Source organism: Aricia agestis, chromosome 1, assembly GCF_905147365.1.
Source record: "Aricia agestis chromosome 1, ilAriAges1.1, whole genome shotgun sequence".
In the NCBI taxonomy this organism is placed as follows: domain Eukaryota; kingdom Metazoa; phylum Arthropoda; class Insecta; order Lepidoptera; family Lycaenidae; genus Aricia; species Aricia agestis.
The window spans coordinates 21,091,133-21,117,444 of record NC_056406.1 but is presented as its reverse complement, the minus strand read 5'-3'; the positions used below and the strand labels follow the sequence as shown (position 1 = coordinate 21,117,444).

At 38.3% G+C, this 26,312-nt stretch overlaps 3 protein-coding genes across 4 annotated transcripts in view; 1 reads left to right on the top strand and 2 right to left on the bottom strand.

The window, feature by feature from the left end:
• Window positions 1-178: 178 nt before the first annotated feature.
• Window positions 179-7,050, bottom strand: LOC121739581 (putative odorant-binding protein A10). The gene is made up of 2 exons (XM_042132074.1): window positions 6,876-7,050; window positions 179-373 (listed from the first exon to the last, which is right to left on the bottom strand). The coding sequence occupies exons 1-2, from the start codon at window positions 7,048-7,050 to the stop codon at window positions 186-188; spliced, it is 363 nt and encodes a 120-aa protein (XP_041988008.1). The 3' UTR covers window positions 179-185.
• A 3,274-nt stretch (window positions 7,051-10,324) lies between these two features.
• LOC121732744 (probable cytochrome P450 313a4) lies at window positions 10,325-14,690 on the top strand. Its single transcript, XM_042122698.1, has 10 exons — window positions 10,325-10,469; window positions 11,015-11,107; window positions 11,742-11,852; window positions 12,166-12,351; window positions 12,524-12,717; window positions 12,798-12,828; window positions 13,243-13,444; window positions 13,660-13,814; window positions 14,158-14,337; window positions 14,512-14,690. The coding sequence occupies exons 1-10, from the start codon at window positions 10,325-10,327 to the stop codon at window positions 14,688-14,690; spliced, it is 1,476 nt and encodes a 491-aa protein (XP_041978632.1).
• An 11,188-nt stretch (window positions 14,691-25,878) lies between these two features.
• Window positions 25,879-26,312, bottom strand: part of LOC121726733 (sodium/hydrogen exchanger 9B1-like) — a 32,496-nt gene continuing 32,062 nt past the window's right edge. For both annotated transcript variants that reach the window (XM_042114204.1, XM_042114212.1), the window contains one exon: window positions 25,879-26,133. In XM_042114204.1, coding sequence (XP_041970138.1) covers window positions 26,072-26,133 — 62 coding nt within the window. In that variant the 3' untranslated portion in view covers window positions 25,879-26,071. The remainder of the gene's footprint in view (window positions 26,134-26,312) is intronic.

The following is a 26,312-nucleotide window of genomic DNA, read 5'->3' as shown; positions in this document are numbered from 1 at the left end:
TATTTTAATTTTAAACGTGTACCTATTTTTTTATTTGAAACGATGCTGAAGGTGTTTATATTATGTTATATTATAAAACGAATTAGGTAAGTAAGAGCGATGATCGAAAAATTAAAATAGCAATTAATAAGAAAAAATATTTTTATTGGTATCGTGCTATAAAAGTAGCATTTAAATTTTGATAATTATCTATATTTGCTGAGCTTCTCGTCGATCCGCTTAATCCCGTTGCCCTGAGGGTCGTACTTGGCCTCCAGCGCCTGGTACAGTTCGGGGAAGTCCGTCTTCAGTATGAGGTAGATGAGCCGCGCGTAGTGCTTTTGCCTGGTGTCGCACTCCATGCACCCGTCCGCGTAGAACTGAGCCATGTGCCCTGAACACAATAAATATACCTGGTTAGGAGGTACCATCAAAGAAATTCACAGGCAGATGGCAGATTCGTTGGTTGAAATTGTGTGAAACCTCGCACATTCGTCCGCACTGTACGCGCAGCATTTCTTTTTTTTTTTTAATGAAATAAGGGGGCAAACGAGCAAACGGGTCACCTGATGGAAAGCAACTTCCGTGAGCTACAGGTGCGTTGCCGGCCTTTTAAGAGGGAATAGGGTAATAGGGAGGGTAGGGATGGGAAGGGAAGGGAAGGGAATAGGAGAGGGTAGGGAAGGGAATAGGGTAGGGGATTAGGCCTTCGGTAAACTCACTCACTCGGCGAAACACACCGCAAGCGCTGTTTTACGCCGGTTTTCTGTGAGAACGTGGTATTTCTCTGATCGGGCCGGCCCATTCGTACCGAAGCATGGCTCTTCCACGTATCTACGCTACGTATTTCGTGTAACTGTGCGTTCGAAGGGTACGGCGCTTACGGGGCTGACTAATGTGCGATCAGCTTTAGTCGTGATCTGCTGGCTGGGTTTGACCGTTGAAGAATCCAAATTACGTAGGTCCGTCAACTACCTACGAATCAAATTCCCTTATAGTACATAAAGTACAGCGGAGATCGAGCTATGCTCGTATTTCAAAGTAAGTAAAATAACTCTAAATGTGGCTTCCTAAGGTCTTGGTCCAAGGCAAATTGTTTTTGCCCCGAAATCACCTGTATGCTAAAAAATAAATACTTGCAGCCGTCGCATTTTCGACAAAGCAATCTCAACTATATATTGCAAGATTGGATTGTATTTATAATTAGCTGTTGCCCGCGACTTCGTCCGCGTGGGCTTTATAGTTTTTCCCGTACATCGATTGAGTCGTTTACGCGCAAATCAGGAAAGTATATTGTGTGGGAACTGCACATTTTTTCGGGACAAAAAACATTCGTTGTCCCAGATTCAAATTAGGATCTCCAATCTCCATGCCAAATTTCATCAAAATGAAAATAGATTAAATAGTTTAGGCGATAATCATAAAAGTTTATTGTGCGGGAACCGTACATTTTCCGGGACAAAATTAGTATTCCTTGTCATTTCTCGAGACTCAAAGTAACTCCATACCAAATTTCATCAAAATAGATTGAATAGTTTACGCGCAAACCAGTAAACCGTATTTTTTCTGTGACAAAATGTATCCTATGTTCTTTTTCAGGACTCAAAGTATCTTTATACCAAATTTCAGCAAAATGGGTCGAGCCGTTTACGTGTGATGTCGTGACCACGCGAAATATAATGTTCCGCGCAGCTTCGCCCGCGTAAATTAGATATTTTACAGACAAATTAGTCCATAAAAAAATAGCCTATGATCATTAACGTGGTCTACTTCTTACCTGTGCCAAATAACAGAAAAATTGCTCCAGTAGTTCGTGAGATTTATTAATTTACTAGCTTTTGCCCGCGGCTTCGCTCGCGTGGAATTCGAAAATCGTGTACAATACGAATATTCTTGCAAATCTCCTTTAGAAACATGATGTTTTTCCAAGAAAAAAGTAGCCTATGTTACTCTCCATCCTTTCAACTAAGTCGATGCCAAAAATCAAGTCAATTGGTTGCTTCGTTAGGCTGCGAAGAAAGGACAAACAAACAAATACACTTTCGCATTTATAATATTAGTATGGATAGCTGTTTCCCGCGACTTCGTAGGCGTTAGCATTGTATAATAACATTGTATAATAACGGAAATAGATAATTCTCTCCTTTTTATGGTCCCTTACTCAAATGGTAAAAAACGGAACCCGATTACAAAGATATAATATCAGCCTGTCCGTCTGTCCATATCCAGGCAAAGCCTCCTCATATTAATCAAATGACACTCAAAATCTGTATGTTTCACATGTTTCACTATTAATCAATAACTTAGTTTGTTCCTAAGGAATAAGAATTAAAACTCAACACTAACGACGCAACACCATTTTGCTTGGCAACATTACCAGGGGGGGGGGAGGCAAAGTTCCCCGCATATTAATCCAAAGACACTCGAAACTGTATGTTTAGTTTAGGTTAGAATAAGTTCACTTTTAATTAATAATTTAGTTTGTACCTAAAGAAGAAAATAACAGCCCCCCCAAGTAAGGCCGGGGGCAAAGATCCCCGCATATTAATCCAATGACACTCGAAAACTGTATCTTTAGTTTAGGTTAGAATAAATTCACTTTTAATTAATACCTTACTTTGTTGCTAAAAAAGGACAATTAAAAGTAATGACGCGACGCCATTTTGCTTAGCATCATTACCAGGAAGGGGGGGGGGAGGGGCGCAGCCTCCCCAAAGAGGGGCAGGGGCAAAGCCTCCCTCATTTTAATCAAACGACACGCAAAATCTGCATGTTTAGTTTTGGTTAGATTAATTGCACTTTTAATAAATAACTTAGTTTGATTCTAAAGAAGAACTAAAACTCAACACTAACGACGCAACACCATTTTGCTTAGCAACATTACCAGGAAGGAAGAGGTTTGGGGGGGGGCTGCGCCCCCCCCCAAGTATGGTCCGGGGGCGAAGTCCCCCGCATATTAATCCAATGACACTTGAAAACTGTATCTTTAGCTTAGGTTAGAATAAATTCACTTTTAATTAATAACTTACTTTGTTCCTAAAAAAGGAGAATTAAAACTCAACACTAATGACGCGACGCCTTTTTGCTTAGCAACATTACCAAGAAGGGGGGGGGGATTTGAGGGGGCGCATCTTGCCCTCCCTTTTGTCCCCTTAGAGGGGTGAGGGGAAAAATTTTATACACCAGATATTAAATTGGAAAATACAGTTTATAATATGATGTAAGTTTATTCAAGAAAAAAGTTTGATACAAAATCTGCCCCCTCTTTGGTCCCCTTTGAGGGGTGGGGAGGAAAAAGTTTATACACCAGATATGAAGTTAGAAGAAGACAAATAGTATCAGTAGTTTTTATGTTAAAAAAAAAGTTTGATACAATATCTCACCCCCTCTTCGGCCCCCTTAAAGGGGTGGGGGAAAAATTTTATACACCAGATGTTAAATTCGTAAAAACATTTAATAATATGAAGTTAATCCATTGAAGAAAAAAGTTTGATTCAAAATTTGACCCCCACTTTGGTCCCCTTTGAGGGGTGGGGAGGAAAATTTTATACACCAGATATGAAGTTAGAAGAAGACAAATATATCTGCGAAAACCGTATGCAAATCGGATCAGTAGTTTTTATGTTTAAAAAAAAGTTTGATACAATATCTCACCCCCTCTTCGGCCCCCTTAAAGGGGTGGGGGAAAAATTTTATACACCAGATGTTAAATTGGTAAAAACATTTAATAATATGAAGTTAATCCATTGAAGAAAAAAGTTTGATTCAAAATTTGACCCCCACTTTGGTCCCCTTAGAGGGGTGAGGGGGGAAAAATTTATACACCAGATGTTAAGTTGGAAGAAGATAAATATATCTGCGAAAACTGTATTCAAATCGGATCAGTGGTTTTCATGTTAAAGAAAAAAGTTTGGTACAAAATCTTACCCCCTCTTTTGACCCTTTGGAGAGGTGGGGGGAAAAATTTTTGTACACCAGATGTTAAGTTGGAGGAAGACAAATATATCTGCGGAAACCGCATTCAAATCGGATCAGTAATTTTCTTGTGATGCTGGAACAAACATACAGACAGACAGACAGACAGACAGACAAAAAACTAACCACAGTTTTGGTTTCTATAGCGATGTAGTAACAGCCCCCGCTTATTATTTTTTGGATATCTTTTATGTACAGAATTGTCATTTCTACAGTTTTATTATATGTATAGATTTATTTATTTATTTAAATGCACAAAATACATTACAATCCCAACTAAACAATTTAATATACGAGTACATTTAAATGTAAGATCTAGATCGCAAAGTAACAAATCTGTGCACACATTAAAATTAAAATATTAACATAACTAACTAGCACAATTTTTGGTTTTTAACTTAACGCAGTACATTTGGACGTTACTTATTTCACTCATAAGTTGCAGAGGTAAATATGCTATGGAGGATGTCTTTGACGATTTTAATATATTTATTACGGTTGTGTTCAAAAATGTCCAACTTTAATCTATCTTTAGCTAATTCATTATATTTTCTAGCCATACGTGTTAAAGGGTTAAAGTAATAAATATTATTCTTGTAGACCTGTAAAGCAAATAAATTTGCACGATGAGCTCTACGTGCACTAAACTTGGTATTTAAGCTAATTTCAGATAGTAATTCCGACGAATCAACAATATTATGCACAATTTTATAGAATAACAATAAGTCAAAAAATATGCGTCTATTTTCAAGGGTTTCTATTTTGAAATGCATAAGCCTATCATGGTAATTTAAATTTGATCGACCGGGAAAATGACGATAGCAAATGATTTTAAGAAATTTTCTCTGGACACCTTCAATGTCCTCTATATGTATTTTGTAATTAGGGGACCATATAGAGCTTCCATATTCTAACGTAGTTCTTACAAGAGCGGAAAATAAGTATAAGGCACTATTAGGCTTTTAAACTCCTTTGTATTCCTTAAAACAAATCCCTGGAGTTGGTTAGCCTTGCTAGTAATATATTCATAATGTGCCTCTGATAAGCCCTTTCAAATAATTTGCCCCGTTTTTTCCACATTTCCCTCTATTTCTTCGCTTCTATTAGTCTTTAGCCTTTCCTGATAAATGGGCTATCTAACACTGAAAGAATTTTTCAAATCGGACCAGTAGTTACTGAGATTAGCGCGTTCGAATAAGCCCTTTCAAATAATTTTCCCAATTATTTCTACACTTTTCTCTATTTCTTCGCTCTCATTAGTCTTAGCATGATAAAATGTAGCCTATAGCCTTTCTCGATAAATGGGCTATCTAACAGTGAAATAATTTTTTAAATCGGACAAGTAGTTCCTGAGATAAGCGCGTTCAATCAAACAAACAAACTAACAAACTCTTCCGCTTTATAATATAAAGTATATAATATATAATGATAAAAGAACTTATACTTGGTACTACATGGTACTACTAATATAATATATTCTGTGCTTATACATGTTATGTGATACTATATCGGACACCCTACCATTTAGCCACTCTACCAACGCACCAAAAGTATTGCTTCACTTAAAGTCCCGAGCGGCTTCGCCCGCGTAAATTAAGAATTTTACGGAAACCGTACATTTTCCCATAAAAATAGCTATACTCCCTTCACGTGGTCTACTCTATATCTGTGCTAAATATTGCCATAAAAATTGCTCCAGTAGTTCGTAATTCCCTTTCTAATATTTCCCCCGTTTTTCCCACATTTTCCTAAGTTTCTTCGGTCGTATTAGTCTTAGCGTGATAACACAATATAGCCTATAGCCTTACTCGATAAATGAGCTATCTAACACTGAAATAAGTTTTAAAATCGGACCTGTAGTTCCTGAGATTAGCTCGTTCAAGCAAACATACTCTTTTGGTTCATAATATTAAGTGTAGATTTTTTGTTAGTTAAATTATCACTTGACAAACTCAAGTCTCGATCTAAAAGACTATGAAAAGTAATAATAACAGGGTCATAATAGGCTCATAATCATGGGACGATGCATGGTATAATATGGTAGTGTCAGTGATGATGATGATGATGAATGTAATTTGCATAGTAGCATATGCTATCCATTCTTAAAACAAAGCCGAAACTCCCAAACTTGTATCTATAAAGAATCTGGAGTTCTCTCAGCACCTTCCGAACCACGGTATACCAGGCATACCTCGGTGCAAAATCTTACTTGTTGGTAGCATATGCTTAGAATACTTCTCACGAAACCGAAGTCACCACAGGTTTCCCTATAAATTTTGAGGAGTTCCCTCGATTACTTAAGGATCCTTCGTCAGATCACCACTTTTGTGAATATAATACCAAATTGAGATGATATGCTAAAAGAAAAATTTTGAAAATCGGTTAACAAACGGCGGAGTAATCGTTGAACATAACCTCCCCCATATTGAAAGTCGGTTAAAATTGTAGCCTATGTGTTATTCTGATGTATAAGCTATATTATTGTAAAGTTTCATTAAAATCCGTTAAGTAGTTTTTGCGTGAAAGAGTAACAAACATCCATACATCCACACATCCACACATCCATACATCCATACATCCAAACAAACTTTCGCCTTTATAATATTAGTAGAATTCACGTCGCGTCTACTAGTCTTTCATTACACCTTTTGTGATAACCAAAAACATTATACTGACAAACTTTTTAATCAGAAAGCTTGCGTGGCACATAACATGTCTATTCTAATAAAGGTAATGCTAATGGAAAGCAGTACCAAGTACTAACGAATTGTAGTTCTATGTTCCCTTATTTTAAGGCTTCTTACAGACGAACGGCACTTGCCAACGGCAGATGCAGCAGTCGTCGACACTTGTCGACGGCTGCAGTTGTATCTGCCCTTGGTGCCTTGGTGCCGTTCGTCTGTAAGAAGCCTTATTGTTACCTTTGATATGCTTAGAGAAGTCATCTTTGCAGGGCCCCTGGTCTACTAAGCATTTGACGAATGTCTTCAATTCCTCGTTGCTGTTCAGTAACACTTCGTATTGGTCATCGTTGACGTCGTCGTAAGCTTTGACTATGACAAAGCACCATAGTAATATTGTCAGGAAAAGCTTCATTGTTCCTGAAAATGTCCTCTGGAATTGTGGTGAATCTGTGTCTATTTGATTATTTCAGCCGTTACGCTTTACGTTTGTATTACAGGGTGTATCAAATCAAAGTAGTGAAATAAAACTATATAAGGTTCGTAATAATATGTGTCCCTTACATAATATAGTTCACTGTGAAAGTAGCTGCACAAAATTAAAAAAAAGTTACTTTTTCAGTGCTGCTGCTTAAACAGTGAACTCCCTATTAAGATTATTAATAGGGTAAGTAGTATCAATTTTATAGCTCAATTTTAACTTGGGAACAACATACCTATTATTAAGTAATGGGAACCTTTTAAGGGATTTCTTTAAAACATTTTCTTTTCACTTACCTGTATCCTTTCTGCAGGTAACTAGTAAACTAACTGATGTATGTTTGTTTCCGTATGTATTGTCTGCATGTATGTCCGGAAAACCGCAGGGTGCTTATATAAGAGGAACAGTGAACTCACTAATGACAATTAATTATTATTAAAAAAAATGTATTCATGAATAATACAATAAATTATGTTTTGAAGAATAATAATAGATTTTTTAAATAGTAGATACCTACCTAATCTTATACAGTGTGTAACAAAAATAAGTGATAATACTTTACGGTGTGTACGTGTTTCTTGTAGAGAGTTCACTGTGAAAGTAGCAGCTCTGAAAGAGGATTTTTTTTTCACTTTTGTATGGGCAAGGGCCCGAGCGTCACGAGTTTCCCCAAACAAAAGTGAAAAAAATTTTTGGTCTTTCAGCACTGCTACTTTCACAGTGAACTTTCTACAAGGAACACGTACACACACTAAAATATTATCACTTATTTTTGTTACACACTGTATATTTAAACGAGCTATATAAATTATATAATTGGAATCTCGGAATCGGCTCCAACGATTTTCATGAAATTTAGCATTATATAGATTATAGGGGGTTTTGGGTGCGATAAATCGATCTAGCTAGGAATCATTTTTAGAAAATGTCATTTTATTCGTGTTTTATCGAATACCGAACAAAGCTCGGTCAAATAGCTAGTTGTTATTAATTATAGCTATGCATCTAGACACGCGACAGCGTGTCTAGATGCATAGAATGAATATGGCTTTGATAATGACATTAATATACCAACGCAATAATCTAATATACATATAAAATTCTCGTGTCACAGTGTTTGTATGTACTATCAGAGAAGTTGATTCCTAGGCAGATGGGGGACCTACGTAGTTTGGTCGTGTTACGTCAAACCCAGCCGACTGATCACAATTATATATAACATTGTATTGACATGATCCGACCAAATGTCGTTGGTCTGTTAACTGCCTAGGAATCAATTTACTCGATGGTACTATCAGAGAAGTTGATTTCTAGGCAGATGGAGGACCTAAGTCATTTGGCGTCATTAAGTCAAACCTATCAGACCGATCACAACTAACATTGAATTGACATAAGCCGACCAAATGACATAGGTCCGTCAACTGCCTAGGAATCAATTTCCTCGATGGTACTTTCGTTAGGCCTGAGAATAGGTTTTAATCTACTTTTTATATTGATACTAGAAATAATATATATGGCAAAACAACGTTGCCGGGTCAGCTAGTATAATATAAGATTCCCTGTTGGTATGATAAAAATATAGATAAATAAATTCTCAAGATTAAAATCAAGAATAAAATGTTTCTTCCTATTATTTGACTGATTATTTAAAAAAAAATAAGATTCGATTAACCCTTGCTCTTAAATTTTTAAAGGCGCGAATAAAAATTAGAAATTCGTAAATCTCTGGCACTAAACCCGATTCGCAAAAAATAAATATATTGTAGTCTAAAGACTATAGCAAAGTATTTTTCAGTACGGAAACAATTGCGGAAATCATATTATTATAGGAAAGCAGAAAAAAATAAAGTCCAAATATAAAAAAAAAATCTCAGGAACTACTTGAGTTGTAGGAATGAAATAAAGTACAAAATTTGTGTCTCGTAATGATTAATCTAATTAGCTAGATAGCAAGTTTACAAACCCTCGTAATTAATTAGAATATGAAACAAAATAAATATAAAATAAATAATAGATTTAAGGGAATTAAAAAAATGAACAATTTAAAAATTAATTTTCTCAAAAACGAAGCAAAATTCGCACACGGGAGATCTACTGGTTCTACTCTTGCATTTGAATTCATATAAGACGCCATCGACTCATTGCATTAACTTAGTCACGTCCGATTTTGGGGGTTTCTAAAACACTGTGCATAGGTAAGATGCTATAGGCTTATAAGGACCTTATTATATTACTAGAGGACGCTCACAACTCCGTTGCGCCAAAATTTGTTTATCGTGCCGGAACCGTACGTTTTTCCGGGACAAAAACTACCCTATGTTCTTTCCCGGGACTCAAGGTATCTCCATGCCAAATTTCAGCAAAATCGGTTCAGTGGTTTAAGCGTGAAGAGGTAACAGACAGACCGACACAATTTCGCATTTATAATAAATATTAAGTATGGGTTGCAACAACGTCTTGTAAATAAGTGTAGGTGGAAATATTGCCTATTTTATTATTTGTAATAATTTGTATTTAATATGGCTAATTGTTAAAGTAATTTTCAAAGTTGTCTACTCCACAAATTATACTTTTGAGTTATTACACTTCGTCACATTCACAAAACATAAATAATTTAAATACCTAATTATTTTTAATTGCCTCATATACAATTTGACTCTGTGTTGCATAATACGATTATCACATGAATTATTTAAAATTAAATTTGTTAATTGTAATTAAATGACTTGTATATATATTATAATAAAACTTTATAATTGGCATTTTATTTTTAGTTGTATTCAAAAGATAATAAATACACTGCATCACGTAGTATTTTGTCTAGAGCGTTAGGCGTTGTTGTGGGATAATAATAATTGAAGACATGAGTGGATAAAGTGGGTAACTAACATTTTACAACATAAGAGCAATTACTATTTTTTTCCCTTACAGTGTGAACAAACCTTGTAACTTACCTACTTGATCTTCTTGCTTATATATCTAGGCTACATTTGTTATATCCAATCATTTGTCCGGTCCTAAAGCCATTAATGCAAAAAACGACAGTTTTCAAATTGTTGGTTACCCACTTTACCCACTCACGTCTTCAATTGTTATTCAATTCGTCTAAGTTAGTGAATTGCTGGAGAGTCTGAAACTTTTAATTCTATCTTTTTTTTTAACTTTCAGTTAATTCTAAATGTTCATTATGAATTATCTGATTATTCAAATGGTGGTATGTCTCATCGTGTATCTCACGGAGAGGAGACACCTCAAGATGAAAAGGCTGTACGAATTGTCTGACAGAATAAAAAGCTCGTACAAAGCTCTACCGTTTATAGGACATGCGTATATGGCCTTAGGTTCCAATCAAGGTACGCAAACCAATCACCTTAAAAAGGAGAATAATAACAATAATAATTTTCTTCATCACCTAACACGGTAGCCCGTTTTGTTGTAAGGGACTTTATTTAAATGTTTCATACAAACTTTCATCCCCCATTTGGTCCCCTTGGGGGAAGAGTTGATCAAAATCCTTTCTTAGCCTGATTTTATTTATTTATTTGACCATTTATTTCAGGCATCTAGGCCCATAATACAAATACCTTACAGACTAACATACATATTCATTTTATAATAAATACCTTAAGGACTAACATACATATTATTATTATATACTTAAAACAACACTTTGTCACGTGTTGACGGCTACGTGACGCGCTTCGTTCCGGAGTCTCCCCCGGAACCTCATGTCCTGATGTCTACATCATAACATCTACCTGCCTGGCAAATTTCAGCCCGATCTGTCCAGTGGTTTGGGCTGTGCGTTGATAGATCACCATGGCAGTCAATCACCTTTGAGGAAATAAATATTTAGATTTGATGGTTTTGGAATTTAAATTACAATTTCGTATTTTAGATCGAATGAATGCTCTCAAGAAAATGTCATCTGAGGCAATGAACAGCGAGTACGGCGTAACTGGGGTCTGGATGGGAATGAACTTCTACGTAGGTGAGTACGTACCTACTTATATACGCGGGAGAGCCATGCTTCGGCACGAATGGGCTGGCTCGACCGGAGAAATACCACGTTCTCACAGAAAACCGGCGTGAAACAGCGCTTGCGCTGTGTTTTGCCGAGTGAGTGAGTTTACCGGAGGCCCATTCCCCTACCCTATTCCCTTCCCTGCCCTCCCCTATTCCCTTCCCTACCTTAGGGAAGGGAAGGGAATACCCTTCCCTTCCCTACCCTCCCCTATCACCCTATTCCCTCTTAAAAGGCCAGTGTCCATGGGCGACGGATGTTGCTTTCCATCAGGTGACCCGTTTGCTCGTTTGCCCCTTATTTAATAAAAAAAAAAGACCATCAGAGAAATTGATTCATAGACATATGGCCTACCTATGTAAATTGGTCCAGTTATGTAAAGCCCAGATGACATATTAAGAATACTATATTGACTTGATAAAACCCGACCAAACAATGTAGGCCCGCCATCGGTATATTAATCAACTTTGATTGCTCAATACAATGATATTCTATGTTACTAAGTATTTTAGAAACTCATTGGCTTAATATAATATTTTGCCAAGTAATTTATAACTTATACAGATTGCCGGGTAACAGTAACAACAATGTTATGTTCCAGTGGTTGCAGATCCCGTGGTTGCAGAAGTACTTACGAAACTGGTACTCGGGAAGTCCAAAATGAAGGCCTTTCATGACATCACTGGAAAATATGGATCTATTTTTGCACCGAGTAAGAAATTGTTCTTAATATTAAGTCACAGGCACCCTCTAGCCCCCGCAAGATGCTTAAAGCATTCACCATCAGCGTATAAATTACTTAGATGGTCTTAACGCAATTTTTCAGAATATAACAGGGGGCCTATTTTGAGCTCTTAAATCCATTCACTTTACGTCCTTATACAGTCAGTATAAGAGAATGGATTTAAGAGCTCATGATAGAGGCCCAGTTTCTAATTAAAAATGTAACCGAAGCGTTCAAAATATTTTAATTTGCAAAACAATTTTAATTAAATTTTTACTTTTATTTATTATAAAACCCACAGTCGCGATATGGCGGAGTCACAGGAGGATAGTATTACACAGCTTCAGCGAGAAGCGCCTGCGCATGTACACGAGCATATTCGTCAAGCAGAGTCATTTCGCGCTCGACGAGCTGGAACCTCTGGCCGGGATCGGACCGATCTCTCTGTGGGACCATATGCTCAGATATGCCATGACGTCGGTCAGTCGTGAGTTAAAACTTAACATATTATTTTAAATTGATGAGAGATAAATTCCAGCAGTAAAATGTGTCTCTAAAGGAGAATCACTCATTCACAATTTCCTACTAGTATATTTTATTATTATTATTGCGAGATGTTGCTAGAGATACATACACTTTGCATTTATTTTTGTCGACAGAAACTTTATTTGGGATAGATATTGTGGATTTGGAGGAGCATGAATTATTTCTAAACGCGTTTGCGACGTTTTTAAAGTATGTGGCAGTCAAGATGTGCCAGCCCTGGTTCCGGTCTGACATCGTATTCAGGAGTATGCCAATCTATGGGAAAATGGAAAAGCAGAAACGTATAATTCTTAATTTCATTGAGAAGGTTAGAAAAAGTTTTATTTTATAAGTCAGTATCAGACTCAGCGACGTACATTGTGTACTAATTAATGTTATTTATTTCAGGCAATTCAAAAGAAACAGATGGAGTCACCACGTAAGTTTTAACACGGTCGCGGCCTGGCAGTTCTATGAGCTCGAACTCGGCAGACACACTACGCTTGTATAGGTCACAAATTCCGTGTGCAACGCTCACAACCATTATTTAGGTTTATATAACAGTTTGGGGGGGCTAGATATATATCCGAGGATATTAATTTCCTAGGCAGTTGACAGACCCACGTCATTTGGTCGGATCACCACAATTCAATGTTATTATTGACCTGTCGGATGGCTTTGACGCAACGCGTCTAAACTACGTAGGTCTCCCATCTGCCTGCGAATCAACTACTCTGATAGTACATACGTTTCAAAGTATAATAGCTCCCGTCGACGAGATAACAATAGTCGTTACGCTTTGAACTTTAGTTTCCATCAATACGATACCAGATTGCCATAATTATTTTATCAGCAAGAAACGCAAACCCAAACAGCGTGATGGAAATGCTGATGGAGACTTCCCGCAGTTTGAACCAGCCGTTCAGCTTGGAGCAGTTGCGGGACGAGCTGGTGGTGCTGTTCCTGGCCAGCACCGACACCAGCACCGTGGCAGTCTGCTTCACTTGTCTCATGCTGGCCATGCATCCTCAGTGTCAGGAGAAGACGTACCAGGAGTAAGACCACACCTTATAAGCGGGAGTCTGTTACCTTACAGATTCGAGCATTACAAAAGTGAAGAACCAAAAGAGTATATTAAAATGATGTGAAGTTAAGCAGTATCTTATTCTGATTCTTATAATATTATAACCAAAGTTAAATCTGGTATGTAGGTACATTACACTTAAACGCTTCTGGTCTCCTCTATTGTAAAGGTTTCTTTGTATTCTAGAATAGAAGACGCATTAAAGGATGTCCCTACCGAGGAGTTATCGGAGTCGCATCTCGCCAAACTGAAATATTTGGATGCGATGCTCAAGGAGACTCTGCGGCTGTGTCCACCGGTACCTATCATTGGTAGAAAAGTTGAAGAGGATGTTGAATTACGTATGTAAATAGAGACAGGGGGTGGCAAACAAAAATGGGATACTTAAGACCGAGCACAATACCTCTCGCACAAAACTAGATCTTACTATGTTATACCTATGGTCTGAACTCTCAGGCAATAGGAATTTAGTTCTAGGCTCCTCCTATCCTATCCTCCTATCATTTTCTGATTAATTTCGTTGCGGGTCCCAAGACAAGCCTTAGCAATTAGTATGTATCTCAGGCTCCCTGAGATCAAATCAAAGGGTTTTCGTGGTTGGATACCACTGTCGATCCTAGCGACATTGATTGTAGGCTATAAAAGATCATCAATTTGCTTATTAAGAATACCGTATTTTTACAGCAAACGGTTTGACAGTAGTACCAGGTTGCGAGGTTCTTATAAGCGTGTGGAGTATCCACCGCAACCCCAAGTACTGGGGCAAAGACGCGGAGCAATTCAGACCAGAAAGATTTTTAGAAACATCTACGCGACCAAAATCTTCCTTTATGGCATTCGCATACGGACCACGAAACTGTATAGGTAAGTTGTCTGAGCAACTAGCCAGCTACTAATGTACAGAAAATACAGTCTCTTGTTTTATTCCTTTCATTCAATACAATATATATTGAATGAAAGGAATGAAACAGAAGACTTCTCGTGAAAAGTCTTTTTGTTTTATTCCTTTATCAATACCTAATATAATTTTTTTTTCAGGATATCGCTTCGCGTATATGTCAACGAAGATTATACTAATATCTTTGTTGCGAAGATTCACAATACTACCCCCGACAGACCAAACTCCATTTGAATTAAAATTGAAGTTTAACGTTATGTTGAAAGATGCTAACAATTTCCAAGTACAGTTAAAACGAAGAGCGTCTACCAGCAAGTAGCAAAGACAGGAGAAAAAATGTAATACAGTAATTCTAAGTACTCACATACGGTTTTGCTCGATAGTTTTACTCCAAATCGAGAAATAACCACCGTGTGGACCGCAAAACTGACAGGTCGAAGGCTCGCTTCGAGCCGGCTCGATGGAATTAAATATGTCAAATATGTCATTTCCTTCGATTCGGAGTAAAACTATCGAGCAAAACCGTATGTGAGTACTTAGCATTACTTAGTATAGGTCTACCAGAATCTATTGGCAAAGGATGGGAGATTTCGAAATATATCCTTAATAATTGTTTTTTTTTAATATTTGCATGTATCACACGCATAATCAGCCGCTATAAGGAAAAAAGTATCAAACGTTTTGCTACATTTTCCCCATATTGGTAGCGTCAATTTCTTTTTTCCATTTTTGCCATCAGATTCTGGTAGACCTGTAGTTAGTAATCAATTCAATTCAATTCAATTCAATATCTTTATTTGCACAAAACATGATAAGAAGATGTTACAAGTTTGCGAAAACAGTACATGTTTTGCCGTTTTAATGGCATGCAAATATTACAATAAATAGGATCCTCTAAATTCACTAAATTAACAGCCAAAATATTTAAATATTCATTGATTCTCAAGTAAATATGTAACATTGATATTAATTAACATACAAATTGGAATACATTAAAATGGAATTGAACATTACAGGACAATACTTTATTCATTATCATTAAATTTCATTTAAATACTCTTTAACTGTGTAAAAACTATTTTTGATTAGGAATGATTTTAATTTTATCTTAAATTTATTTAAATCGTCAATTTCTATAATTTCATTGGGTAATTTATTGTAAAGTTTCGGCATCATTACATACGTACTTTTGTTAAATTTTGTAGTTTTTGATAGTGGCATTTTTAATTTCCGTTTGTGACGTGTGCTACTAAATTTTTCATATAAATGTATATTACTTTTCTTAAGGAATACTAAAGACTCATATATATACAAACACGGTAACGTTAATATCTTTAGGTCTTTGAAATATGACTGACAACTATCTGATTGTTTTAGGTTGCACATGGATCGTACGCATCTTTTTTGTGCCCTAAACACACGTTCATTATCTGTGGAGTTCCCCCAAAATATCACTCCATACCTTAATATTGTGTCAACATAGGCATTGTACGTGATAAGAAGAGTATCTAGATTTGCCACTTTCGACAACATGTGTAATGCGTATGAAAATTTTTGTAGTTTCGAGCATACTACGAGGGCTGCTATTTATGTATCCGGAATTAAAAAAAGAAACAAACATATATCATTTAATATGGTTTTATTGCTTTTCAAAATACTCGCCGCGATGATCGACACACTTTTGCATACGCTGGAACCAATTTTCATAGCACTTTTTCCTTTCTGATTGAGGTATCTCCAAAACGTGCATTTTGAACGCATCAACAGCCTCTTCGCGGCTCGAAAAACGTTGACCACGTAATTTGTTCTTCGCGTATGGAAATAAAAAGAAATCGTTAGGTGCCAAATCAGGGCTGTACGGCGGATGACCAGTCAATTCGATCTTTTGACCCTCCAAAAACTGAGTTGTTTCAGCTGAGGTGTGACAGCTAGCATTGTCGTGATGTAATATGATTCTGCGTTGTCGGTTGTCCTTTCTTATTTCTTCAAAGACTTCTGGTAAACAAATGGTCGTATACCATTCAGAATTAACCGTTTTACGATTCTCTAATGGCACTGTAGCCACATGTCCATTAATTCCAAAGAAACAGGCGACCATTTGCTTCAAAGTACTTTTTGCACGAGTAACTTTTGTTGGTTTCGTCTCATCTTGGAACCCCCACACCGTTGACTGTTGTTTAGTTTCTGGGTCATATGCATAGATCCAAGATTCATCACCTGTGTAGATATTATAAACGGCTTTTGACGTACCACGGTTGTATTTTTTTATCATTTTTTTTGCACCAATCGACACGAGCCCGTTTTTGATCGATTGTCAAGTTGTGCGGAATCCAACGCGAACATATTTTTTTTACAGCCAAATGTTCGTGTAATATCTTATGTATGCTCGTCATACTTATGCCTAAGGACGCCTCTATCTCGCGATATGTAACATGACGATCACGCATTATTAGTTCCCGCACAGCATCTATATTTTGTGGGACAACAGCTGTTTTTGGGCGACCTTCTTTATTTTCATCCGTGAGCATAGACCGCCCACGATTAAACTCACTGTACCAGTGATAAACAGTGGTTTTTGATGGTGCTTCATCTCCAAAAGTTGCGGTGAGTTGAATAAAGCACTGTTGTTGATTTAGCCCACGCCGAAAATCGTAGTAAATCATTGCACGAAAATGTTCACGCGTTAAATCCATGGCAAATGAAGACACGCAATTTTCAAAATGACGCCACAATGGAAAAATAATTGACAGTCACATGAAACAAAATGTATTCTTCAACCGAAGAGTTCTATTTTCAAATGTTGTAATTACTTTTTAAATATTGTTCTTGTAAGTGGCCAGTTCCGGATACATAAATAGCAGCCCTCGTACCTCGATATGCGAGTTCCAGGTTAAGTCATTGTCTATATGAAGTCCGAGGAATTTAGTTTCTTTGATTTCTGATATAATATATTTGTCATAATTAATTTTTAATAATGGTCGTACTTTATTTTTATTTGCAAATGTCATGATCTTAGTCTTGTCAAAATTTAATATTAAATTATTGTCATTAACCCATTTTATGATATTCTTTAGTGCATTATTTATTTTTTGTTCAAAATCAGTTTTACCATCGTCTAAAAATAATAAATTACAGTCATCTACAAATATTGTCATTAGTTCATTAATAAATTTTGGAAAATCATTTATAAAAATTAAAAAAAGTAAAGGACCGAGCACACTTCCTTGAGGGACACCTCGTACAGTGTTTTTGACCTTAGAATAATGAGCTTCTTCAAATTTTGTTTTTTTATTTACTCGCTGTATACATGTAACTTGCGACCTATTTTTTAAGTAGGATTTCAGAAGTTCTAGAGCATTACCTCTAATTCCATATTGGTACATTTTATTTAGCAGGATATTATGGTCAACATAATCAAAAGCCTTTTTTAGGTCCATATAGAGAGCACAAGCTACCAAACCTTTATCAAGATTTCGCATCAATTCATTTAAAAAATTAAATATTGCAGAATTAATTGTAAAATTTTTTCTGAAGCCCATTTGTTCGGGCGTTAGTAAATTATATTTAATTAAGTAATTGTAGAGACGTTCATATATAGCTTTCTCTATAATTTTAGAAAAAACTGAGGAAAGAGCTATGGGCCTATAATTTTCTAAATTTAATTTATCATTTTTTTTATGTAGCGGCTTAATAATGGTCATCTTTAACTTATTTGGAAACTGTCCTTGCGACAAGCATATATTTATTAAATGACTTAGTGTGTGAGCTATGACTGGTGCTACACATTTAATAACTTTTGTGGAAATGTCGTCATCGCCTGTACTATTTGTGTTTTTGAGAGTTTTAATATATTGAATAATGTCCTTTGGTGTCGTTGGGGATAGAAAAATTGAATTCATATTAGACAGCTTTATGCTTTCATTACAGCGTTTCGTGGGTAAATTCTCTGCTTGGCCCGTAAAATAGTCATTAAAAGCGTTAGCGATTTGTGTCGGATTTGATATAGTTTTACCTTGCAAACGAATCTGCGTTATTCCTGAATTTATTACTTTGTTACTATAATTGTTCTTAATTATTTTCCATGTAGCCTTAGACTTATTTGAAGCAGTTTTAATGTAGTGTTGGTTTTGGACTTTCTTTGTTAAATTTATAATTTGTTTAAGGCGTTTGGAATAGGTTTTAAATAAACTTCTGTTCTCCTTAGTTTTCTTTGACCTATATTTCCAAAGCATTTGCCTTTTTCGCATACAACATTTCTTGATGCCCTTTGTAATCCAACGTGATTTTTTAAACAGATTGTATTTGACTCTAATAAAAGGAAAGCAGAGGTCATACAGCATTTTGAAAAGGTTGTAAAAAGAGTTAAAAGCCTCCTGGGCGTCTTGACTTTCATAGCAATCAGAGAATGTTAAAGAACTTAGATATTCGTAAAATTTCGATATGTTTTCTTTACTTAAGTCACGTCTTTTGACATACCAATAGGATGGTAGAGTTTTATTTTTTACAGGACACTGAGCCGTATGATCTGATAAGGCCAGTTCGAGTACTCGGTGCTTAGTTCCGCTTAGGTTATGTGCAAAATTATCGATACATGTCCCACTAATAATACGAGTAGGTGTTTTAATTGCTAAATTTAAGTTGTAACTAGAAAGTAAGTCCCTAAATCGTATCGAAATCGGATCAGTTTTTAATACATTTATATTGAAGTCTCCGCAAATGATAACTTTGTAGCGGTAACATACAGTCAAAATATCATTAAGTACTTTAAAAAATGTATTAATCGTTATGGGATCATTTTTCGGGGGTCTATAAGCACAAATAATCTTAATATTGTGGTCAACTAAACTGATTGCACTACATTCTAGAATTTTTTCTATGCTACATTTAGTAATTTTCGGTATAACTTCATATTTAATGGAATCTTTTACTAAAATGCAAGAGCCACCGTGTCTGCTATTTCTCATATATGATGTTGCTAATGTAAAGTTTGGAAATCAGTACTTATGATCAGAAATATAAACTTGTCTGATAGAAATAAATCAATGTAAATATCCATATTCAGGGCTCTAATTTTGAGCAATATCTTACCGAGCAGACCAGAACCAGAAGTAAATACATTTTTTTTAATGAAATAAAAACGAGCAAACGGGTCACCTGATGGAAAGCAACTTCCGTCGCCCATGGACACTCACAGCATCAGAAGAGCTGCAAGTGCGTTGCCGGCCTTTTAAGAGGGAATAGGGTAATAGGGGAAGGTAAGGAAGGGAAGGGAATAGGGGAGGGTAGGGAAGGGAAGGAAATAGGGGAGGGTAGGGAAGGGAATAGGGGAGGGTAGGGAAGGGAATAGGGTAGGGGATTGGGCCTCGGGTAAACTCACTCACTCGGCGAAACACAGCGCAAGCGCTGTTTCACGCCGGTTTTCTGTGAGAACGTGGTACTTCTCCGGTCGAGCCGGCCCATTCGTGCCGAAGCATGGCTCCTTTGTCCTTACCTGTCAAGCCACTTTTCTAAAGTCTGTGAAGGCACTTTTCGCATCAATATTAAGGTGCCTCTTCACAATGTTCCATGCTACACTACAGGCCATCGCCATAGATCGCCGAGACCATAGTTGGCGATGGCCTTTAGTGGGTCAGCAATCAGCATAGACTATTGTGAAGAGGACCTTTCGATAAGAGATGTGCGCTGTATTTACCATCGTAGTCCTGTCCTCTAGCGGCTGCGTAAAGCAACGCGTCGCCGTTAACATTCGGAATATAATATTACTAGACCCCTTACCGCGTTTGGGTCTTTCGCTGGTTCGCACCACAGAATTTCAAACAGCGAAGAACCGTTTTTGAAATATTATGTATTCCCGATTTATACCGCGGTGATTGGAGTGGTGTGAAACCACTAATTAATTATTTTTTGCTATGGGTGGATTGGGACCACGAATTTAAGCCAATAATTATTGTAACAAACTTTTTTTAGTCTCATTTATTTATTTGTACAGACGTATAGAAAAGTTTTTTTTTTATTATTTTTTTATTAAATAAGGGGGCAAACGAGCAAACGTGTCACCTGATGGTAAGCAACTACCGTCGCCCATGGACACTCTTTTCTTGAAGGTTTGCAGGTCGTATCGGTCTGGAAATACTGCTGGTGACAGTTCATTCCAGAGTTTTACAGTGCGCGGCAGAAAGTTACGCGAAAAACGCACTGTGGAAGACTGCCACTCATCAGGGTGATGAGGATGGTATGTTTTTCGCGTGGGACGATAGCGAAAAGTTGCAGTGGTATGATTCCGAACAATTCCTCAAAGCACTCCCCGTGATACAACCGATAGAGGATGCAGAGTGAAGCTACATCTCGGCGTAATTCCAGGGGGTCCAAGCTGTTTGAAACACTATGGCAGTCAACAATTCGAGCAGCCCTTCGTTGGATACGATCCAGAGGGAGCAGTTGGTATTTTGGCGCCCCTGCCCAGAGATGAGAACAATATTCCATATGAGGCCGAACCTGCGCCTTGTAGAGTTGTAGGCGTTGGTCCGGACTGAAGTACTGTCTCGCTCTGTTAAGTACACCAAGCTTCTTCGTGGCTAATTTGGCCTTACTCTTAAGATGATATCGGAACTGGACTTCGCTCGATATGTTGACGCCAAGTATCTCAATGCTAGGGGAGATGGTTAAAGATGTGCCCTCGAAACGAGGATAAACGACCATTGGAGACTTTTTAGTGGTGAACGCGCAGACTTGTGTCTTGGTGGGGTTGAATTGGACTAAGTTACGTCTACCCCATTCAGAGACCTTCTCCAATGAATTTTCCACCTTAGACACAAGTTCGTTTCGACTCTCAGTGACATTTTGCCGAGAAATATTAGGGGAGCCGGTATATACAGCATCACCTGTACTATCATCCGCATATCAATGAATGCCGTTGGTTTGTAACATGTCATTGATATGCAGTATGAATAGAGTAGGCGATAGCACACAGCCCTGAGGGACACCAGCATTAACAGACTGAGTTTCCGAGCATTCGCCGTCAACTACGACCTTTATGCTTCTGTCTGCTAAGAAACTAGTGACCCACTTACATAATTTCTCGGGCAGCCCGTATGATGGAAGCTTTGATAGCAGCGCTTTATGCCAAACCCGATCAAAGGCCTTCGCAATGTCCAAACTAACAGCCAATGCCTCCCCCTTCGACTCAATTGCCTGAGCCCAACGATGAGTCAGGTATGCCAAGAAATCACCAGCCGAGCGACCCTTACGGAACCCGTATTGTTTGTCGCTTAGCAATCCCTGGCCGTCCAAGTATCGAAGAAGCTGGCTATTGATGATGGTTTCCATTATCTTCGAGAAGAGAGAGGTTATAGCGATTGGTCTGTAGTTGGAAGGATTTGAGCGGTCACCTTTTTTGGGGATCGGGTGCACCAAGGCTGTCTTCCAGGAAACCGGGACGATGCCATTGGAATAGGAGAGCCGAAAAAGACGCGTCAAGACCGGAGCCAACTCTGGAGCACACTTTTTCAACACAATAGGCGGATTCCGTCAGGCCCACTCGACTTTTGGATATCAAGGGAACAGAGGGCTTTTTGCACTGAGCGCTGATGAAACCGAATATCCGACATGATGCTCGTGCATCGCGGTATGGTCGGCGGTTTCTGCCCCCCGTCATCCAGGGTCGAGTTTGACGCAAAGAGCTTGCCCAGAAGATCGGCTTTGTCCTTTGCGTCCTGGGCCAACGATCCATTTCCTACGTGTAGGGATGGTAGGGTTGGCTTGCAGAAATTTCCTTCAATAGCTTTGGCCAGAGACCAGAATGCACGGGTTCCCGAGGGGAGGCACTCAAGTCTCTTGCCAATTCTTTGCCCGAGTAATCTCTTTCTTGAGGGACCTAGAGGCAAGGTAGTACTCCTTTTTATATGTGCTGGTATTTAAATCCCGAGCAGACACTGCGTTGGCCCAGGATTGATAAGCCTCCTGCTTCCGGCGAGAAGCTTTTTTGGGGGATGAACCAAACCAGGGACGAAATCTGCCGCCAGTTGGCACTACAGAGGTCGGAATAAAAAGTTCCATCCCCTGCAACACCACATCGGCAACAGAGTTGGCAGTGTTGTAGGTATCATCCGGCGAGAAGCACACGTGCCCCCAAGGATAGGATGCAAAAAACGACCGCATCCCATCCCAGTCTGCTGACTTGTAGTGCCACACACGACGGTATTTAACAGCGCGCTGTCTTAACACCGTCGTAAGTGGCACAGAACTCCTAACAAGGCAATGATCCGATGAACCAAGTGGTGCGGTTACGGATATTTGGTAGCCGTCAGGATTTGAAGTCAGTAGGAGGTCCAATAAGGAAGGATTCTGACCATCCACATCTGGGATTCGCGTAGGCGTAGTAACCAGTTGTGTCAAGTCGTTCGCAAGGGCAAAGTTGCAGACAGATCTCCCCGCATGATCAGTTTTACTGGAATTGAGCCAGTCGGCGTGGTGGGCATTAAAGTCACCAAGTATTATGATCTCTGCGGATGGGATCTGCTGCTGCACAAAATCTGAAGCAGCTTGCAGGTGCTCCAGGAGTCGGTCCGTCTCGGGGTCACCACTATGGCACGCATAGACGCGAGGGTGGTCGTCGCAATCTATGCGGAGCCATAAGTTTGATAGGTCCATGACCTCAAGATTGCTGAGGCGGCGAGAGCTGATATCATCTCTGATATACACACACACTCCAGCTTTGGGTAGAAAGGAGTGCTCTAGGTAATACCCTGGGTGGGAAAGGTATGATGTGTCACTCGGAGATGATATCTGCGTCTCGGTTAAAAAGAGCAAAGCCGGCATTGCCGTCTCAAGGTGGCAATGGACAGCGTAATCCCCTGATAAAAATGGGAAACTTTAATAATAATAATAAAGTTTTAATTGCATAAAATCACAGTCGTAAATTTTAAATATTCAAAAATAAAATAAAAATAATGAAAACTATACAATTGTATAAAATCACAGTAAAAAATTAAACAAATCAATAAGAATAATATTAAACGTAAATAAAAAAATTTAAAATTACATATTTAACTGTATATAAAATCTTAGTCAAAAAATTAAAATAATCAAAAATAATAAAAAAAAAACAAAGTGGTTGATTGATTATCAAAAGGAGTAAAATTATTATTATTATAAAGTTAATTTTAAGCCCTTAATTTTTCCAGGCAGTGACCGATGGTTATTTCACCCGCTAATAACTCTTTTATGATGTTACCTATTCTTTTAAGTCGGGATTTTTTTTGCGCCCATCTCGCATATTTTTACTTTAGTTTGGTCTTAAGACTTAAAATTAATATTTAAATTTAAGTCTTAAGACAAATTGGGCATTGGGCAAATTACCCATGTTCTGGGCCAGGGGGGGGCAAATTAGATTTTTCATTAGCTGGGTGCTTATAAAGAATAAAAAATTCATAATTTTTAGTTGTAAAAATATTGTTTTGCAAACAAATGGCAAAAATTCGTTTTCTTATTTTTTAATTTTTATAGATAAAAGTACTTAGTAGGGACGTCAACATGATCCAGGGGGGGGGCAGCTGCCCCCCCCCTCGGTACGCCCATTTATGAAGCTCATTTAAAATCACGATAAAAATGGTCTTAATTTTTTCATAATAAGGGGGCAAGTAAGGTGAATATGTAGGTTATAATATTATGTGATTTTAATAAATTATTTTTGGCCATTATATTTTATTAGTCCTTTATCATTATCACATTACATCTACATTACATAGATAATTATTTTTTCTCGATTACAACATACGATTATAAAAATGTACCATCGAGGAAGTTGATTCCTATGCAATTGACAGACCAACGTTATTTGGTCGAATATGTCAATTCAATGTTAATTCATAATTGTGATCTGTCAGCTGGGTTTGACGTAACGCGACCAAACTACTTAGGTCCCCGATTTGCATAGGAATCAACTTCTCTGATAGTACCTTTTTAATTTTTATACAAAATTTAAAATAATTGTATTTAATCAACCTTTAAAAAAACTTTTAAAGGAAAATAGTAGGTACCACTTAGTCTACATCAGATTTTTTATAAAGTAGGACTTCAATTCGTTATAATAATTTCATAACAATAATTCGATAGCTAGAGTGATAATATAAAATTTTAAGAGATAAGCTGAATAATATAACTTTAAAAGCAAGAAATCCTTGGTAGTTTTCTGACTTGGAAAAGTTTCAATAGTAGAAGTCCATTTTCATCCTTGTTCTGGGCATTGTTAAATTTATAAAGTTTTAACAAATCGTATTGACGAAGACCGAATAAAAAATATTTTTAAGAATTAGTAAATATATCTTTTTTCTCTCAATAATAGAATAAGTAATAATTATTATTATAAACAGCTTTTACTAATTACAATTTTAAACTTATAATTACTACGTTACCAATAGCTTACTAGGTATAATGATATAAACATTTTTAGTGGGTAGCCCCGGGTGCTCCCCCCTACCGCAGCACCTGGGGAGTCCCATATACCCCGGCGACCATTCCCCCGGGCCGCTGGGGATGCGTAACGCATTTCCCACCGTTAACAAAAAAAGATATAATGATAAACATAGGATGGCCCAGCGGAGCCTGCAGGCGGCTATACTCCGGAGTCTGTCGGAATAAAGCCCTGTACGGTGCCCCAATTTGGGCGGATTCCCTCACCGCTCGCAATAAGGCCCAGCTGCGAAGAGCGCAGCGGGTGATCAGGGGGTACTGCACGGTCACTTAAGCGGCAGCTACTGCCCTGGCCCGCGGGAGACCCGCCGTCGGAGCTGGCAAGAGTCTTCGCCGAGTTGCACCTCCTCGTTTCAGAGAAGAGGTCGAGGGGTGAAGGGCTGCAATGGGAGGAGCTCCGGCGGGTCCGAAGGTTAGGAGAGCAGTGGCTGCTGAGGATGTGGGGTGAGGACCTGACGCAGACCCAGTACGGTCAACGTACTGCTGAGGCTCTGCGCCCAGTGAAACCCCTCACCTTCCGGCTTACACAGGTGCTCACCGGGCACGGATGCTTCGGTGCGTACTTGTGTAAGGACGCCAGGACGCCCACGCCAGCCTGCCATGACTGTGGCGCTGCGGAGGACACGGCTCAGCACACCCTCGAGGTTTGCGATCGTTGCGTTGGGCCGTGCAGTGCCACGATCTCGTGGCAGTGCTAGGTGGAGACCTCTAGCTTCCGAGCATGGTGCGCTGCATGCTCCTCGAGAGCGATGAGGCCTGGCAGGCGGCGGTCTTTTTCTGTAAAACCGTCCTTTCACAAAAAGAGGCCGCGGAGCGGAACAGAGAGAATGACCCATCCTCCGTTCCGCTCCGACGGCGTAAGACGGGAGTGGGGAGACGTCGCTATGCGAACCTGTAATATCTTCCGTCCCACGGGGCTCCGGGTCAGGATGGGAACCTGCCCGGCTTACCTAGTCCCGGCGCCGAGGGGAACGCTATAGTTAAAAAAAAGGTATTATGATAAACAATTGTTTAGATTTAAATTACAAAAATAATCTCATTACAACAACACATAATATAACGTGCACTGTACTGGTCTTTATTATTCACAAATCACAACCAAAATCTGCATCGTACGTCTTACCAGAGACTAGACATACAGACTGACCAATGTAGGTACCTCTAAATTCAATTCTATACAGCTTCCGAAAATCGTCCATGCACGGTTCATTGTACTCGCTCCTTTTAATTCTATAGTCTAACAACTTCACTAAAAGATTCGTCCGTGGATTTCCTTTTGGTGAAATCGGCGTCTGTAAATAGAAGGACCGGTTTGTAAAGGTGCCGGATTCATTGATGCACGTACTCAATAGTTCACCCAGTGTCATGCATACCGTATTGGAATGGAAATATTTTATCCTTTCATGATGTGTCGAGAAGTGAGTTTGCGAGTCGAAGGGCTTACAGGAGTAACGTTTTATTGTAACTGAAG